Here is an 18,695-nt window from a genome sequence, read left to right as displayed (position 1 = left end):
CTATGTGGGTGTGTGGCCTAGAAAGTGGGCTGGAAATGTTTACTCCCAATCCACATCACTGGTGCCAGAAAGTCTGTTACTGTGGTGGATGTAAAACCAATAGTTGTCCTTGGTTGGACAACTACAGGTCGCTTGAATGGTGCAGATCCTTCTCATTGGTGGCCTTGGACTTTCTTCCAGCTCGGATTTTCAATAAGACAAGGATTTCTGCTGCTATTCTTAATATCTACATTGTAGCCAAAAATCATTTAAAGAAGAACAGACCTCTGAAGAAATATCACAAAGTGACCTACCATCCCTTCCTGTGTCTGACCCACTGAAGCCCTGCTGCTCTGCTTGATCTCCGAAGACCCTGAGCGGTGCTTCAGCCCTTGAACTAATGGGACTAACTAGTCTCGATACCTTCTCGAGGATCCAGCCCTTCTGAGCCTTCGGAAGTGTCCCTGCACTGTCTGGGTTACTGAGGAGCACTCTGTGGGCTTCCTTGCTAGAACCATCACTGTTCCGAGTTGAAGCCCAGAACGTTGGTAGTCGCAAGCTTGTGCCACAAATCTTTCTTTCCGAATTCCAGCTTCCCAGCTTTAATGGGATATGTCCTAGAGCAGCTGCTGTGACAGCGACTGGAAAGATACCTGTCGTAACCTGCAAACGGTAATCGTTGCTGGAACTCCCCTTCCACCTTCATGTGAAGTTCCCTAAGGAGAGGGCTGCAACGTTGGATTCTGCATTTCTTCATCGACTGGGGTTGCATCTTGCATTTCCATCTGACTGGAAGACTCCTGGAACCCACAACTCCTGGGCACCTCTTACTAAAACAAACGGCGAAAGATCGAGCCCCCAGTAAAATGCTTTTACTTTTAATGAACTAGGATTGGCTTGTTTTGTTTAATTCACAATGCCTTGTCATGCAGTATTCATGAAATCTCATTGAAATAATGAGTGTATGAATAGATTCCAAAACTGCCATCAAAATGTTGACCATTTGAACAGAAATGAGGAATTCCGTCAACTTTCACTGCTTTTGTCCACTCTTAGCAATGTATGTAGACTCACAAATGTATGGTCTAGGTGGAAAAGAATAAACTCCAGTAGGTCTTCCCTTAACATTTCTACATTTCAGTCTGTTACTTTGAAGAGCCTAGCATCCCAGTCTCTTGACAATGTAGAAAGTTCTTTGAGGCAAGTCCCCTCCAGGTGTGGCTCCAATTAAATTGACAGGTTGTCGCAGCACAACTTGTGGGGCCTTTAAAATGGTGTAACACATTTAACTTGATAAAGGGAATGTCATTAAGGGATCCAGAGTCCAAAGTGACCATAACAGCAGAAGCCTGTGTGAATATTCCAGGGAGATTGTGAACTCTCCCTGAGGAGGAGCCACCCCCCTTTGGGACTAGGGAGGTGAGCCTTCTATGCTGAACACCACATAGGGGACTGGGCAAGCGGGATCCCTCTGAAGGTGACTTCCCCCTTAGGAGACCCTGAACCTGAGAGAGGCGGCAAAGTCAGCGCCCTCCGCCAGGTGGTAACACCTTTTGTAGGTTAACTAGGGGTTAGGTTTTACAATAACCATACACATTCTTTTGTAATGGCTTCTGACATTACCTGTGTGCAGCCTCTTGACTCTTCCAAAGACTATGGAGAGATGAGTGAAAGGACAACCAATCAGAGTAGTCTCTGCAGCATTTAACTGCGCCAAACAGGACAGAGGAGGTGTGGCCGTTGAGAAGGAGAAAGCTGGTACCAGAGGACCGATCCAGGGCGTGTACCACAGTGCGGAGAGACACATTGGAAGGCTGTACGGAACAGTCCTGAGAGACTGCGAGTGCGAGGTAGGAGGGCTTCAGATGGTCGACCCAGAGCCCAGCTGAAAGGCTCCGCCCAGCCTGAGAAGCTGCGAGAACAAGGGGAGCCTTGGATGGCTGTCGCTGAGCCCAGCTGAATAGTGGTAGCGGAGTCGGTGAGTCTTGTGAGTCTGCTAACCTGCTGTATCCTGTTGGACTGCTGCTGAAGCTACTGTGTGCTACATTCCTCTTTCTACCTCCATCATTTGCTGAGGAGTGTGGTGCTTTTAATCCCCCTGTAATCCACGGAGCGGCGCGGAGTCGGTGCAGAGTCTCGTGAGTCTCTGGAGGCTCTCGAGGCTCTGAGAGTGCAATTTTCATGAACCAAGGAAAAACTTCAAAAGAGCCGTCAAGAATCATGCACCATCCATTTACCCGCTTGCAGTTGAAACGCGCGGAAGAAGGACCCGAAGAGAACTTACCTGTGTGCTGGAATCGCTTTGCCGCAACAGCCGGGAATAATCAAGTAAGGAAATCCAAACTTAACTCCTCACCGGCCGCGCACATAATCTCACTACCGCGCGTGTCCATGGAAAAAACGTGCGCTAGCGATTCCCGAACCGTGCCTGTCGCTGCTACCCTCTTGAATGCCTCTTATTTTGACTCAGACTGCAACCTCTCCCCTGATAGACTAATGAACTCAAAAGAAATAGAACTGTACCTATAAGCTCTGGTTACAGGGAGAATGAGGGTGGGTTCTTCGATAATAAGGAAGGAAGGAAGGGAGGGAAGGGAATGGCGTCCCGCCTGGTTCCATGAACACGAGTGCGGGGTATTCCCCATGAGTGGTGCACTTGCGATGTCATTAGTCATTCCTGAGGGGGACCAGCCCTCTTGTACACGGTCTGCTGACTTGGCTGTGCCCCTGTGCCTACCGGTAGCTACAATGCCATCTAGTTTGCCAGCTGCCGACACGCGGGAATCAGTCTCACCTCTGAAGTCACCGGCGCTTGGCTAGAAAGCACCTTTGAACCTGCTCTTCTGTCTCCTCGTGTCAGAAGTCCTCCTCGTTCCATCAGCCTAAAGACTCCCCATTTCTTCCAACTGTACCCGTCTTCTCGCCTCCTTGCGAAATACTCGCGAAAGAGGATGAAGGAGACTGTGCCAACGAAGTCTCGATAAGCAATAAGTCAGTAAATCTGACACAAGGAGAAGAACGAGGCTCAAGGGATGCTAAAGACACCCATGTTCCTGCCAACTTTACTGAACCTAAAGACCCAAACATACCTCACGATGAAAAGCGCAATTCCTTGGCTATAGTAAACAAACTACTAATGGACTTAACAAAAATGAAAAGTTCCATAAATGCCAAACCAGCATCAAATGACACTGGGTTTAACAGCGAACCTACTACCATTGAGTCCTGCATAGAGGCACAAGCTCACAAAGAGCCCGCTGGTAACAAACTATCTAGTATCTCATGGACGAGGGGCCTTAGAAAAAGAAGACGAGTTGACTCCAGCGAATCTCCTCCGATACCATGTTCTCAAAACAGGAAGCAGCAGCGTGGAACTTCTGATTCAAACTTCACCAGTGTCGTCTAGGTGTCACAAGAAAGTTAACACAAGACTTTCCATATCTTCAAGTGACGATGAGAGGCCTGATCTTTCATCTCTGGACGAGTCGATGTATGTGTCACCTATTAGACATCAGCAACCTAAAGAAAAATCTCGCAATCACAGAAAACCTGCAACTCAAATACTGAGAGGATAAGCTGCAGAACATCGTGAAAGAGGCCTTAAATTCTCTCAGACAGTTTGTTTTGTCGTCACCGACTATAGCTATGGCCCCAATGCTCAAGCTTTATGAGCAAATCAACGACAACTTAAAAGATCTAACCACACTTGCAGCACTTTCAAACTCCAAACTTGCAGCCGCAGAATTGTCTCATAATGGAGGAAACATCAAAGTGCTTGAATACAGAAGTTTTAACAAAGGATCTAGCGGATCAAGAATGCACTAACATCGACGAGAAACGCTTACTGTCTGAAATAACAATAGAAGCGTTAAGCTTATTGAAACAAACACAAATACCCAAGAGATCGGACCATGAGTCCTACCCAGCCCCACGGTCCATTGAGTCTAATATACAAATCGCAGTTGATTCATCAATTGTTCAGAATGGCAGTGTCTTTCAAACCGATCATCCTGGAAAGTCATCAAGATCAACTCTCCCACTGTCGACAATGAACGGTCAAGAGGTGGTAATTGCATCTAGGCACCTGACAAATCAGACTAATATAATTAAACCTCAACAGGCTCCTCAAAGTGATGAGAAGTCTGCTAATGAAACCATTAGCCTTCCGGCCGTGGTTCAGCCAGGAGTGCCATTGGAAATACCTGTGACTTTTCCAGATGCCGATATTGTTAATCGTCTGCCCGATGCAAACTTCGCATCACCTCCCATTGACCAGCCAGAAACTTCAACGAAAATTCCTCCAACCACTTCAACTGCTCCCATTGGAAATAGTCTGTCTGTCTGTAAATAACTCATTACCTTCCACTTCAGCTAATGCAGAGGGAATCATTAGCAATCCAGAACAAAAAGAAAGCATTTGCCCTGACAAAAGAGGCAAAACATACGAAATATTCCAGAAATTACAAACTGCTGACGCAAATAAAGTGCAAGAAAAAAAACCAAAGCACCAAAAATGCAAACGAAAATGTAACACGGGCTCAAGGAAATTTCTAAGGAACTTAAAATCAGTCAATGTATTTGTCAACACAGAGAAAGTAAACAAATTACCTAAAAAGACCAATACATTTGTCAAGCAAAATGACACTGCCGCACCTGAACCCGCAATTGTGCTTGATGAAAGTGCTGAAATTGATGAGCAAGAACTCTTGAACTTATCAGTCTATGAAGATGAGACAAGCGCTGAAAAAGGACGATGAAGAGCCTGCACTTAACAATGCATATACCGATGCATCGGCAAAATCAGATCGGCAAATCGCCCCGATCGGAGCAGCCCCCGCATCTAGCGGGCTAGTCTGCGTACTAATACGCCCGCCTCCTGAAGTTATTCCTTTGGCACCCGTTGAAAAATGCAACAAATTCGAAACTATGGCAGAAAAAAGAAGACGCTTGGGTGTCCGGAACGAAGCCTTAAAGGTTGCAAATGAAAACAGTATAGATGGCTGGAATCAGCATAATAAAATGCAGACAGAATCAGTGACAAAAACAAAAATCAATAAGGCTGATACGGCCAGTCCGAGCCATCTTATCTCGAGTGATGCCAAAATACTTGCAACAACAAACCCAGAAAGCAAAAACCGAGGAAGACCGTCACAGAACTTCTTCGCAAATAAAGACAAATTGGAAAAACCTGCAAAGTATATGTTAATCTTGGAAAGAATTTTGGACACAAGATGGCTTAACTCTGAATTGAAATAATGTCCTTAGACTTCTACATCATGTCACAGGACTACGGTCAATAGAGTCCAATGACATTCAAACAGTGGATTTCCTCAGTGATCACCAGAATGACAAAGTCCGACTACATATAAACTCCAGGCTAGTCTGCGACTTAATGCAGTCCCTTTCTTGTTGTCCTTGGGTTTTGATATCCATGAGGAAACTGCAAATAAAGACGCTGCACTGTGTCCTACAAAGTTGGAGGAAGTAAGGGATAACAATTCAACTCTAACACACAAGGTCACCTTTGGAAGCGCTGTCAGCTCAAAACACTCCAATAGAGAATCCAACGTGACAGCTAGCAAAAAATTGGAAAATAGCATTGAACAACATAGCCCTCACGAAGAAAAATTCAACATGGAGGAAATTATTAAAATCACGATTTTGGCCACATCTTCAGCTGAAAGTGAGGAAAACCTCAATGTACAAAACTTGGACGGCAACAACATTCCGAACAACTGGAATTGGCTTGCGGGAGTCCTGGGAGGGCAAACTAGCTAATGCCATCAGGGGCGTTCTAGCCCACATATGAATGTCCTCTCATGGAACACTCGAGGATTTACCCATTTGTTTAATGAATCTAAAAAAAGCCCACTGAATCAAACAGTGATATGCCATCAGGAAACATGGTTGACTCTATGCCCAATGTCTGATGACTATGATATAGTCATGAATCCAGCCATAGCGAGAAAAAAGGGTTGTCCATCTGCTGGCCTAATAACGATGGTGGAAAAAAATTTGGGATGGAAAGTAAAAAAGCGCCACTAATACACCATACATTCAACATACAATTGTTGAAGCAACCTATATGGCCCATGGGAAAAAACTCAGCTTAACATACTCAATCTATACTGGCACCATAAAGAAGCTGGCACATATAAATTCATGAACACAGTATTGGACCTAATTGATGTCATCAACAGTGAGCAACAGGTTCCCAGCATAATTTGCTATGGTGATTTGAATTTGTCGTGCATAAGGGATGTGAAAGATTCTGCTACATCGGCTACAGTGCAAAAATTGGCAGTAAAATGGTGCCTGGCTATGCAAGAAAGAAATATAACAATGGCTAATGGTAACATGTGCGGAGACATTCTTGCACAAAAGACCTGGAAAAACAAAAACTCAATATCTATCATAGACTACTTTTTCATCTCAGAATACTTAAGTCAACGAGCGGTGGCATTGACAATATCAGAAGACACAAACAGTGACCATAGTAAGTTAATACTTACTTTGCTCTCGCCGACTATAGAGAAAGCAAACAGTTGGAGGAATCAAGTTGAGCCTAATAGAACTCGCCTGAAAATAAGGCCATATGAGGTAAAGTTGGTCACTGAATCATATCATAACCTCATAACTAACTCAACAGATTCCAGCCTTGAATACACTGCTGTTCTAAAACAGTTTATGACTGTCCAAAATCGATCAAAAAGACCGGACTTCATACCTAAACACTGTTATAATCACGAAATTGCAATAAGAAAGAGGCAACTACGTAAAGAACTAAGACAACATGCACAACTTGAATCCGAACAGCGACAGCACGCAAAAAAGTATCAAAGCAACAATATAGAAATTGGCTAATTTCGCATACATCTTTTCAATATCAACAGGACAGCGAAGCCATGCTAGCGTTGCTAAGCAACAAGAACTCAGCTGACTTTTGGAAACTAATAAATTACATGAACTGTCAACAAAGTGCAATCCAAACAAATATGGTGTCTCGAGCTGAATGGCTCACACACTTTGATTCGGTCTACAGAAAAAGCAGTACAACTATTGAACCCAATCTACCGCAGCTCACTGAATGGGATCTAAAGTTTGACAAGGAGAGCATAGCTCAGAGTATCCAATGAGCATCATCCTCAAGAGCCCCCGGTCCCGATGGACTAACCAACTTTTTAATAAAACAAACTCCAGAAGATTGGTCTGAATTCCTCATGCTATTGTTCACAAGGATTGCGGAGGAAGCCAGAATACCATCTAGCTGGAAATCGGCAATTGTAATTCCCATTTTCAAGAAGGGAAATGGAGCAGATCCTAAGAACTATAGGCCCATAGCATTATTAGATGTCCTCGGCAAAATATTTGCTATTCAGTTACAAAAACTAATGGAATTGATTGAATCAACAAAACACCTGGACTTCCAACAAACTGGTTTTGTCCGAGGCGTTGGTTGTGGCCTAAATCTGTTAATATTGAATATACTGAAAATGGATGCTATAAGAACAAAAAGAAAATCTATGTCGCATTTGTGGATTTATCCCAAGCGTTTGATAGCATCGACAGGGAATTATTATGGAAAAAAATGGCGAACTGGAATTGTCCTCTGTCTACTCCTGGCTATAAAAGCACTACACACTGATACAGTAATAAGGGTGAGGCTGAATCAACAGGGTCTTCTCTCTGACCCAATAAAAACCTGTAGAGGAGTCAAACAGGGCTGCCCACTTGCATCTATAATATTTAATCTGTTCATCTCAGACCTGGGGGATGCATACATGAATATAAATGCCTTCGCCCCAAAAATCAACGGAAATGAAGTAAACTGGCTCTTGTATGCGGATGATCTAGTCCTATTAGATCTTACACCCATAAGACTACAACGGAAACTGTACATACTCGACCAGTATGTCGCTCAAAACGGTCTGACCGTGAACTCCAAAAAATCAGAAATCTTAACCCTGCAAAATCTCCAAAAAAATCAAGAGTGTGGGTATGAAAAAGTTTGAATGGAGAATTGGGAAAGAGTAAATAAAAGGCGTCGACCAGACCCTGTACCTTGGCATGTGTATTAGCTCGAGCATAAACAACTTTCCTTGGGTCGCGAAAGCAAAAGATAAATGCAAACAACTAACAGCCCAAACCTGTATACTCAACAGGAAATTTGGCAAACACTCGCTAAAACCTGTTATGGATTTCTATAAAATGAAATACATTCCGGCGATAACACACGGAGCAAACAGTACCCTGGGATGTCCAGACACCTTATGGTCATCATTGGAACATCATTTCTGGTCCAAAGTTTTGCGTCTTCCAATGGGTGTACCAACTGCATGCATAAGGTATGAGCTAAATCTCTTGTCCATCAATGCAATAATAACGTTAACTACGCTAAATGAGTGCAGAAAGATAACCATTGAACCAACCGCTCCACAATATCACATCCTAACTAATGCACACACAGGCACCACAGATAGTGTTCTGTTTCAATGGACAAGACGTTGTGAAAACATCTTAAGTGACTTAAGTACCAATAGAGAGTTACTCCATGTGAATCCCACCAAAGTAAAATCGTTATTATGGCATCAAGATTGGATTGACACATGTGACACACGAGGGACTCACAGAATCATGAGAACATGTCCAGGTGAAGCAAGAAAAATAAATGATCCATAAGCTTATCTGCTCAAGTTCCCAGACCCTGCTCGTAGACTCCTTTATATGAAATATCGTTTGAATCAATTTCCAACAAGAGAGACGTTAGTGATTCGGCAAAAGGATGGAGCTCCATCGGTGATCTGTCGCCTATGTGGAGAAGAAAATGAAACATTAAAACACTTCACACTATACTGCACGCAACTGCGCAGGAACGTACTACTCACTTGGGAAAGTTCATTGTGGCAAGACCAACAGTGTCCGCTGAGGATTGGTGGGCTGAGATGCATCAAGACGTTGAGCGCAGCTTAACAATTGAATTGACTTTCCTTTTAGAAAAAATGGATCTAAAGCTGGAAAAATATGAAAACGATATTGAAGTCGTCCTGAGTTCTGCTTGAACTTTGGAAAAGCTATTTTGTCTAAGCTGCAAAGTTTTCATGCATCGTGTTGTGGTCCTTCCTTATGCTTTCCTTACGTGTTGCTTGATTTCCATTTTCCTTTCCTTTTCTTGAAGCTCCATCTGTGGATCTCTCCTCAAGAATGATTTCTTTTGTGAATTCTGTGATTTTTCATAATTTTTGTACATCATTTTTTAAAGGTTTGTAACAAACCAATAAAAATAATTTTTTTGAAAAAGAATAGTGGTATAAGCACCAACCGAGAAGCTACTAACAAGAGGGAGAAGAGCCTCGGAAAGCCGAAGTGGAGCCCAGCTGAAAAGTCACGTAAGCGCCTCTGCAACAGGCAAACTGGCCTGATTCGACGCCGCTCCCATAGAGCACTGGTATGGGGTTGCTCCAGTAGAAAGGAAGGCGGGTGTTGGGGGCAATGTGAAAGAGGCAAACACCCAGAGTGGCTAGTGACCAGGAGAAGAGCCCTAGAGCAGGGACAGGTGGAGAAGACCACAGAGTGGGTAGAGAGAAAGAGGAGGTCCGAGTAAGAGACTGAGCCCCCTAGAAGGGGGAGAGAAACAGACTGAAACAATCCTAGGGAGGGAAGATACATAGCAAGACGTTGTCTACAACACCTGCACATGCACCTTTTTGATTTTTTCATAGAATAGGGTTTGAGCTGGTAGACTTGGGGAAATATTGTTTTGTACTTGGCAAACTGAAGTATGAAGATGTAAAAGGATAACCTGGTGACATCACAAGAAGTTAGTGTGACACACTGAAAAGGATGACTAGAGAAGAGAATGCATAGGTGATATAGAATCGATTGACAAAGTAAATCATCAAGAAGACTCATGTGCAGAATCGAGATTGCATGTTTGAAGAACACTGCAGAAAACAAGCCGTTTTTCCAATTGTACAGATGCTGCAATGCAAGTAGACTATTCATAAGACTGGCTATATGTAGTATATAGACTGCAGGCGGTGCCACAAACATACATGCATATAGAGTTCTGGACATTCGATGATACATTTTAGTAAGCGAGTCTCCATGAAGAAAGACGGATTGGAAGCTGTGTGTGTCGCAGCAAAGAATAAGCTTGAATTTGAAGCAAAACCAAAGAGGTTGATGTCAAAGACTGGAAGCAGCCAAGAACTGGTTATCAGCTGCGAAGAACAATACAACGTGAGAAGTCGAGGCATCCCTTGATAAATTGCAAGGAGAAAACCCCATGAGTGCCAAGTTTCTTTTATTAATGACACTTTAATACCATAATATGAGAGGATTCACGGTCTCTGATCACGTGTGCCGAGGGTGAAATTAGACGATGGGCATGGTGCACCAGATTAGCGATAGCGAGAGCGCAACTTCCTTATTCCCAGAGACGAGAAGCTAGTACAAGGCAGAGTTCAAAGACAATGTGAATGGCAGTCGGCATGAGTAATGAGAGATGTCAGGCTAATTAGGTTGGGAGATGCGGTCATGTCCACCCACCAGCACCTGGGGTACCAGTTTACGTGCTGCTAGAGCATCGAATGTTCCAGATCGTTACAAGCGTGCCAACCAATTGTAGAAGGGCCATATAACAAAGAGCCTTATAGTTTAAGAGCCAATGAAGTGTTATTTCTAATTACTATCGAAGATGACTTGCACTATGATTTACGCTAGGGGAAGGCATGAGTGCCCACCTGACTGTAGAGACCCAATCATGATCCTATCCCATATAGAAAGTATACTTGGATGTTCCCCTTGAGCCAACAGCAATCTCCTGTAGGTTTTGTTAATTTTCCCCGTAGTAATTCACTTATGATGAACATTTAGTATAAATGTGTTTTTTATGAAATATTTCGAGATCCTGTTGTTTTTTAGACTCTTATTAAAACAGAGTTATTTGCCAACTTCCTGAGTCGGTCTTATTATTTAGTTTGAGAAGTTGTTCTCCGTTCCATCCCTAGTACGACATGTTACCTTGAGTAAAAGGGCCTCTAGGGTTCAGTAGTTTCAGTTAAACTTTAGTATTTGGATACTCCTCCTCTGATTACTTCTAACCAGAGAGATTAGGAAATTGAATCTTTTTGCAATCTTGGTAATTGGTTTTACTTTAATTGCTTATGATTTCCCTCCAATAGCAGTGATATCAAAAGTGATAAGTACATTGTCCATGATCAATATCCTCATGAAATAAACTGTGGCAAGACACATCTGGTTCTCAGCTGATCGAAATGGTGGTCATCCGTTTTATTGGGCCTCGTGTGAAACGGCCTTACTGCCTCAAACCCTAATGCCTTCCCTTCGCTCATATGCAGTGTCAGACTCATGATGGTGCCACTGTAGATGGATTAAGTGAATCAAGCTCTGAATCAGAAGGCGCTTGGGAAGGATTCTATGACTAATCAACTGCGGGTATGGACCACAGCTCCAATCTCCTATAGCACTCATGTCTCAAGCACCAGACCCACCCAACTGTGCACTGCATCTGCATGGGCAAAGAAGTGGGAGGCCAGACAGTGCTGCCAGTCTCGCCCAGTAACCATAGCGGTAGAGAATGTTGAAACCTGCATTTCGGTACTTTAGTCACCACGCACCTTCAAACCCTTAGTCACTGCCCTTAGAAACGCTGGAATGGAAAGAAATATGAGTCAAGGGGGAGTGTTGAGGTGGGGGGAGAAAAGGGAGGCGAGTCACTCGCCCTTTATCGGCGTACTTGGAACTATCGTTTTGTTTTGCTGTCCCCAGCAAATTTCATAATCTTTTTTAATTGGATTCTTCCTTAAACATCTCATACTCCTGGTTCTTTCTTTCTACCTTGCCCTGGATTCTCTCCCAAGGGCACATGTAAGACAGTTTGGTTTGCATCAAACACACAAGTATTCAACATAATGCCACTTACCAAAGCCTCCAACAAATTCTAAAAATCCTAACACCTTTGAAAAAAACATCCCATAATCCTAGCAGACCCTTGTGCAGCTCCCAATAGACCTTAACAGGCAATTGCACTGTCATCAACAACCCTATTACAGCCTCCAATAATAAGAACCCAACCCCTCTTTTCACCCTCCCAACTGTTCTTATATTTTATGACTGTTCTTCAACTCAGCATTTTGAAGCAATAGGAGCTTAATATGTGCTGTACAAGCAACTTATCTAACAAAGTGTTATTCATCTTCACATCTGCTGCAATGAGTATTCACTGACAAATCGGTGGCATATACCAACCCAATGGACAGAAAGAATGGCTTCTTTGCATCACTTTGATATGGAAAACCAGAATTGAAATGAATTGCTTGCAATGAGCTTTTGCTTAGAGGTTTTTTACTGTTCATCCTTCTAATAGTTGTGCAATATCTTACATTTCTGCATCTAGTACATGGAGAAGGAGGATGCTGTCAACATTCTGCAGTTTTGGCTTGCGGCGGACAACTTTCAGTCTCAGCTGGCAGTAAAGAAGGGGCAATATGATGGGCAAGAAGCGCAAAATGATGCCATGATTCTCTATGACCGGTAGGTAGTTTAGAGCAGCTCTGGTTCCCTTTTAGCAAAAGGTGCCCTGCAATAATCTGTCTCATTTCCGTTTTTGTGTGTTCTTCTTAGGGTGCGGTGCCTTAACCAGTTCTCATTTGATTAGGGTGAGGTTGGTCAGTACGTTTTGTGTCGGCTGTTAAGTCTTAGGGTGTCTGGTGCAAAGTATCTTTTTGTTTGCTCCTCTGGGCCCCCAAAAATGCTTGGTTGTGTGGTGAGCATACAGTGTGTAATGTTGTTGGATCCGCAGAACAGTACTCAAGTTATTTGGAAAAAGAAAACTTGTTTATAACCTGTTCCTTCTATATGATCGTTTTTCATGAAAAAGAAGCAGACTTGTAATTTGAAGTATACTTTAAAATTAGACCTTAAGACCTTTGATTTTTCCTTACCACAATAGGTACTTTTCCCTTCAAGCCACCCATCCTTTGGGATTTGATGACGTTGTACGGCTGGAAATCGAATCCAACATCTGCAGAGAAGGAGGCCCACTCCCCAACTGTTTCACCACCCCCCTCCGGCAGGCGTGGACCACGATGGAGAAGGTAAGGCAGATTAAAGACCACTATTGAAATGGAAAGCGATTCGGTTTTAAATGATTGATTTTGTGATTGTTATTAAATAAAATATATAGCTCTTAATACATGATTCCTCACACTTCCAAGTGCTGTAGTAACTGTAATTATTACTCAGTTACTCCATGTGCCTACTAATGAAGGGCTGAAAGAATTTCTGTGGAATTCGAAATGCATTTAATTCTAATTTTAATACGCTATCTAACATGGTACTCCTTCTCAAACCTAGCACTCTGTCACAATCTGCCAACTCTACACCTATTCAATTAGGTGGTTTTTGAGTGACATCATTCCCATCATATGCAAATGGCCCTTGTTGATTTGCAGGGTTTGTATGAAGACCGGTTTGAATTGAGTTGAGGAGTATGCAGTCTTCCACACACATCTAGTGATGAGTGCCGAGTTGGAGGATCCCAATCGGCCCTTTTATTTCCTCTTTCTGTGCAAATATGAACAAAGGGACACAAGCGTCAGCTTGAACCCATCTCTTTAGTTAATGAATCACAAGATGTGATGCACGACCATGCTCCCCATCTGGAAAAGACTCTTCGAGCAAAGTAAATAAACAGCCAAAATGTCACTTAGGGGGACTTTAAAAAACGTTACATATTTATTTGTAAGGTGCCACAGACCGGGCTGGAGGCATAATGGTGCTGTGAATAAATGGTAAGGAGTAGACCACTCAAATAACTCTGAGCCATAATGGACATTAATTACAACCACGGGTCTTTAAACCCAGGAATTGAACACAAAAAAAATAATATAACTGGTTTACAAGCAGGACTTAGGATGCTTTCAGAGCGTATATAATTTCAGGCTTCTCACTGGATTGTCCCACATGAAACTCTCGCTTTTTAATAGTACTTTTAGGTGTCCTCGAGTAGGTCGCGATACAGTCTCTTTTGTAGCCTCCTTAGTTATATAACGTTTCACTGTCTTTGAGATTTGGCTGTGTAAATCATTCCTTTAACAAGTCTTTGGAATGTGGTTATTCTCAAGTCCCTTTCCGTTTTGTTCGCTACTCCCTCTCTATTTCAGAGCCTTCATCTGTTCAGTGACATACGCTCGCCTTGTTCTTCAGCACGTACCTCTAATAGTTTATATGGCTCACCTCTTGTTATTTCATTCACTCCGCATACAGGAATCCACCTCTTAGTTCCTGTTCGCTTCCTCCCTTGCAATGCCCAGGCAGCCGCCAGCTGTTTGCCTCCGTCCCTTCTCGGCAGTCGATTGGCGGTTGAAGTCGGGCCCCCTTCTCCCTGCCGGCTTCAATCAGGGAGGGAAGGCTTACGCCGCGGCTCGATCCTCCTCCACAAGGGTGGGGGCCGAGGAGGAGAGTGCTTCTCTCGTAATTTCTTTTTAATGTCTTATATTTAACCTCCTCCTCTCTCCATACTACGATACCAACAGGGTAACTTCAGTGAATTCTGGCACAACGGGTGCTTTGTAAACTTTCAACCAAAGACTGAAGTAATTCAATATGCCCATTCGTACGTGGCCTCTCGCTCCGCAACAGTTGCCTCCTCCAACTCCCTCTTCTATTAAAAAAAAAAACACAAATCAACTCGCATCAGAACATCGGCATTAGAGAAAAGCACTTCTCTCTTGTCGAGTATAAACATCATTGGAACAGCTGACTGCCCCTCATAAGCTGTGATGTCCCTCCCTCCATTATGACCTCATCCCCAAGGCCTGGATTGATTCTTACATGAAGGGGAATTGATCTGGCTCTGATCCTCCTTCCTTTCCACCGCCTTATCACAGGTGCCAACAGACTTAAAGTAAACAAAACAAACATCATAAATCAGAAGAAGCAAACACCAAAAGGCAAATTCTCATCAGGTCAGAGAAAAGTCCCACCTTAGCAGAACAGAAGTGTTAAGTCCAGCCTTAAAAACTCCCAAGGATCGGCACAATCTCTTTTTCGGAGGAAGAACATTCCAGATTCTTGAAGCCGAGAAGCGAAAAGATAGCGGGGCCACTGTGCCAAGTTTAGCCCAAGGCGTTTGAAGAAGGCCCAAATTATTAGATCCCAATGTTCTTCAGATGGGTAGCCAGGAGATGTGGCTGGATAGATAAGCCAGACTTTTTCCAAAGAGACATTTGTGAGTAATACACATTAGCCGAAAATGTATCCTGCTGGCCATAGGAAGCCAATGTAATGCTTTCCTGGCTACTGAGACATTGTTGGGGGGTTTACAAAAGTAGTGTCTGAGACAGCACTTGGGAAAGCCCACCCTGGGTAAACATGGTTACACTACTTGGGTTTAGTCTGAACCACACACAAAATGGTTTGGCAGAATGACAAGAAGCCAGGCTTAGTTTAAGGAGGGAGGGGGGCTGTGGTGAGGTACAAACTCTTGAGCATACTTAGTCCAAGAAAACACTGATACACTTAGAGTAATCCAAAACAGTTATTTCATATATACGCTAAGGCACACTGTTTTAACTTTCAAGTAAGTACTATAACACAGTAAAGCAATAGAAGAACACTTGGAATATTCTTTGGATAGTATACCACAGTTTTAGTCGTATTAGAATAGCTTTTAAATAAACAAATCAGATAGTACAACCATCTGAAACATACATGCAAACATTTTCCAGCTCTTTTATTTCAGCCTGCCTTAAAGAGTCCAACCCTATTTTATGTGAACCTCACAATGTTCAGAGGTGGCACTGGGCTACCAGTGACCAGGGGTGGATCAGGAAAGGCATGGAGTACGGGGAGAGATAGACTCACGTCTTTAGGAGGGGGCACCGCCATCTAACACTTTAAATGTTTAGACTTTGTCGGTGGTAAACCGGTCAGCTTCCTATCTATAGGGTTTAATTGGCTTCTTCTTTGACAAGCTTATTTGCAGGCTGAAGTTAGCTCCGTGCTCGAGCAGCTTATTAAATAAAAAGTACATTTTATTTAGTAAATAGTTTCTTTTTTTTTTTAATCCGATGAGTGGATCCCTCCATCAAATGAGACATATATATTTTGGGTTTTGGAATTGTTCTCTGTAGTTTGTGAAATTCAACTTGGCTCCCATGAATGTTTACACAATCATCCCTCTCGATGGGCTCCAAAATCAAATCGCACTTCCACAAACACGTATAAATGGCTTGATAATCTTTATCAATTTTATTGTTAGTTTGATACGGCTGATCAAAGTAAAATTTCCACTATTGTTACAAATACAAAAAGGATATGTTGGTGTACCACAACTTATACAGTTCTATATCCATACATGTATTGACCTCTATTCATTAGTCTAATACATACACCAGGTCAAATTTAAATATTCCAAACAAGTGATCAACATGTTTAATAAAAGGTTGATTCAACTATGTAATAAACATTCACTATTAAAGACTGCCTAGACTTTTATCACTGCTTAGCCATAGAGTAGTGCCAAAATAAGCAACTTTTCTTTCCCAGTCTACTAATGTGTCTTCGTTCTGCTAGAGAAGGCACCAAGTCCAAGCTTTTTCTGTAAGCAGTTTTAATGCCCATTGGTACACCAGACACATGAGGTAGACACAATAAGGCAAGCCCACAATTAAATGTAAGTAGATACAATGACATTGCATCATCCCCCGGGCTGTCTGGGGCCCGCTAAATTCAGCTTTCTCTCCCTAAATACCTCCCTGCTAGAGTTCTTTGGTCATCTAGCTCCAACTCTGCAGATCAGACGTTTCTCCAAGAGAGTGGGAGGTAAATATCTTTCTTCGGCAGGAGCCTCCCTCTGGAATGGTCTCCCTGCCCCTCCCAGGGCAGGACAAAGACTGATATGTTTTAGATATTTCTTGTCTGTGAAAGAGAGTGAGCTAAAGACTCTGGGTAAGTCTCTTGTGACCGGGACTAATGTCCGGCAGAGGGACTCACAGGACCCCCCCTTGTTTTTTTGCAAAGGACAAGATGGCCAGAGAACAAGCAAAAATGTTGTGGCACAGCCAATTTAGGATGCTAACCATCTTTAACATTTGTGGTAAATGCAAAAATGGCCAACATATATATCAGAAACAGTAACAATTGCACAGCTGCCACCAGTTTGTCTTAGGCACATCGTCAAAGTAACCAAGAATCCAATAGGCAAAACGTTATAAGGATACAAAGTATTCTAACTGCACTTCACTGTAAGGTGATGTGTGCAATTGTCAAAATACAAGAATTTCAAAAGTGAGTCTCGGATTGACAGTCTTGGTGACTAGTAGTCCATGTCCCCATAAGAATGAGCAAAACGGACATAGGAAGTAAAGCAGAAGCTTTACTGACCTCCAGAATTAGGACTGTTAAAAAAAAAAATGTGGGTTCTATAAGAATCTACGGAGGGGAAATGTGCAAAAATCTTTCCAAACAACCTCTTCCCTAGATGTTGAAGGTCCTGCACAAGGTCAGGAGGAGCCGGGGTGCTCCATGATTGTGGTGGTGCTGATGCTTCACAGACAATTTGTTTTCAATGAAACTGTTCAAAACTCTGCTGATCAGAGATGATGATCAAAGGCTACCCCAGTTTGAAAATGTGGCCCACTTGCAGACCTAAGGGACTACTGTTGTAAACCTAAAGTCCTAGGGTGCAGGCTGACGCGCTCTCCTTCCATGCTGACCTCTGATAACTAGCAAATTGCCTAAGGAAGAACATAGCATTTTATTTCCCTGTGGGCTTATACCAATCTTTTCAGCCCTCGCGGCCTACTCAACCTTTGCCCATGTCCCCCGTCCCTGGGGATGACACGGGAACGGACACAGCCACGACTGGTACCAACGACGACGGCGGTGACGACGGAACAGAGCTCCCATCGCCCCCAGCCCGGGCCTCCCCGCCCGACGAGATCGGATCTTTCCATGCAATGATCGCCAGGGCATCCGAGCTTTTTCAGCTCTTCCCCGAAGAGAAGGAGGAAGGTTTGCTTTACCAACGGCGCGAGGCCAAGAGGAAAACAGTCCTCGCCGTGCCTCAGCTGGATGACATCTGGGACGAGGGCCTCACCCTTCTCAAGAACCCGTCTACGACACCTGCCAAGAGGGATCGGTACGAGAAGAAGTACCGGGTCCCCGACACGGCCCATTTGTGCCTTACAGCACAACCGACCCATGCTTCGGTCGTCTCAGTGGGGGCCAAGAAGAAAGCGGTGGGGGAGGGGGCATCGGCCTAAACGTCAAATTCCCCGCCGGCCGTTGGAGGGAAGAAGCTGGACGCAATGGGATGACGAGTTATCTCGGCGGCAACAACGATTAAGGTGGCCAACACCCTCGCGATTGTGGCCCGCTACGACAGGGAGTTATGGTACAAGATCGCCCCCCTGTTGGACTTCCTACCGGACGACAAGAGGGCCGAGGCCCTGGAGATCTTGAAAGAAGGCGAAGTGGTGTCGGACCACGCCATTGCGGTGTCAACGGACATTGCCGACACCGGTTTCCGCCAGCTAGGCAACGGCGTTTGCCTTAGACGACGAGGGTGGCTCAAGGCGACGGATTTCCACCAGGACATACAAGCCAAGGTTTTGGACATGCCGTTAGACGGGAACAATCTGTTTGGGAAAATAGTGGATGAGTCCCTCCAAGCCATCAAGGCGTACACG

General features: G+C 43.7%; 1 protein-coding gene across 3 annotated transcripts in view; it reads left to right on the top strand.

Annotated features, from left to right (window-relative positions):
• Nucleotides 1-18,695, top strand: part of AKAP10 (A-kinase anchoring protein 10) — a 538,635-nt gene that overhangs the window by 337,047 nt on the left and 182,893 nt on the right. For all 3 annotated transcript variants that reach the window (XM_069615189.1, XM_069615188.1, XM_069615190.1), the window contains 2 exons: nt 12,398-12,534; nt 12,953-13,097. In XM_069615189.1, the coding sequence (XP_069471290.1) occupies nt 12,398-12,534; nt 12,953-13,097 (282 nt within the window). The remainder of the gene's footprint in view (nt 1-12,397; nt 12,535-12,952; nt 13,098-18,695) is intronic.

Source organism: Ambystoma mexicanum, chromosome 9 (assembly GCF_040938575.1).
Source record: "Ambystoma mexicanum isolate Mex_15411 chromosome 9, UKY_AmexF1_1, whole genome shotgun sequence".
In the NCBI taxonomy this organism is placed as follows: domain Eukaryota; kingdom Metazoa; phylum Chordata; class Amphibia; order Caudata; family Ambystomatidae; genus Ambystoma; species Ambystoma mexicanum.
Note: the sequence above shows the minus strand (reverse complement) of the source record. Positions and strands in the feature narration are given on the sequence as shown.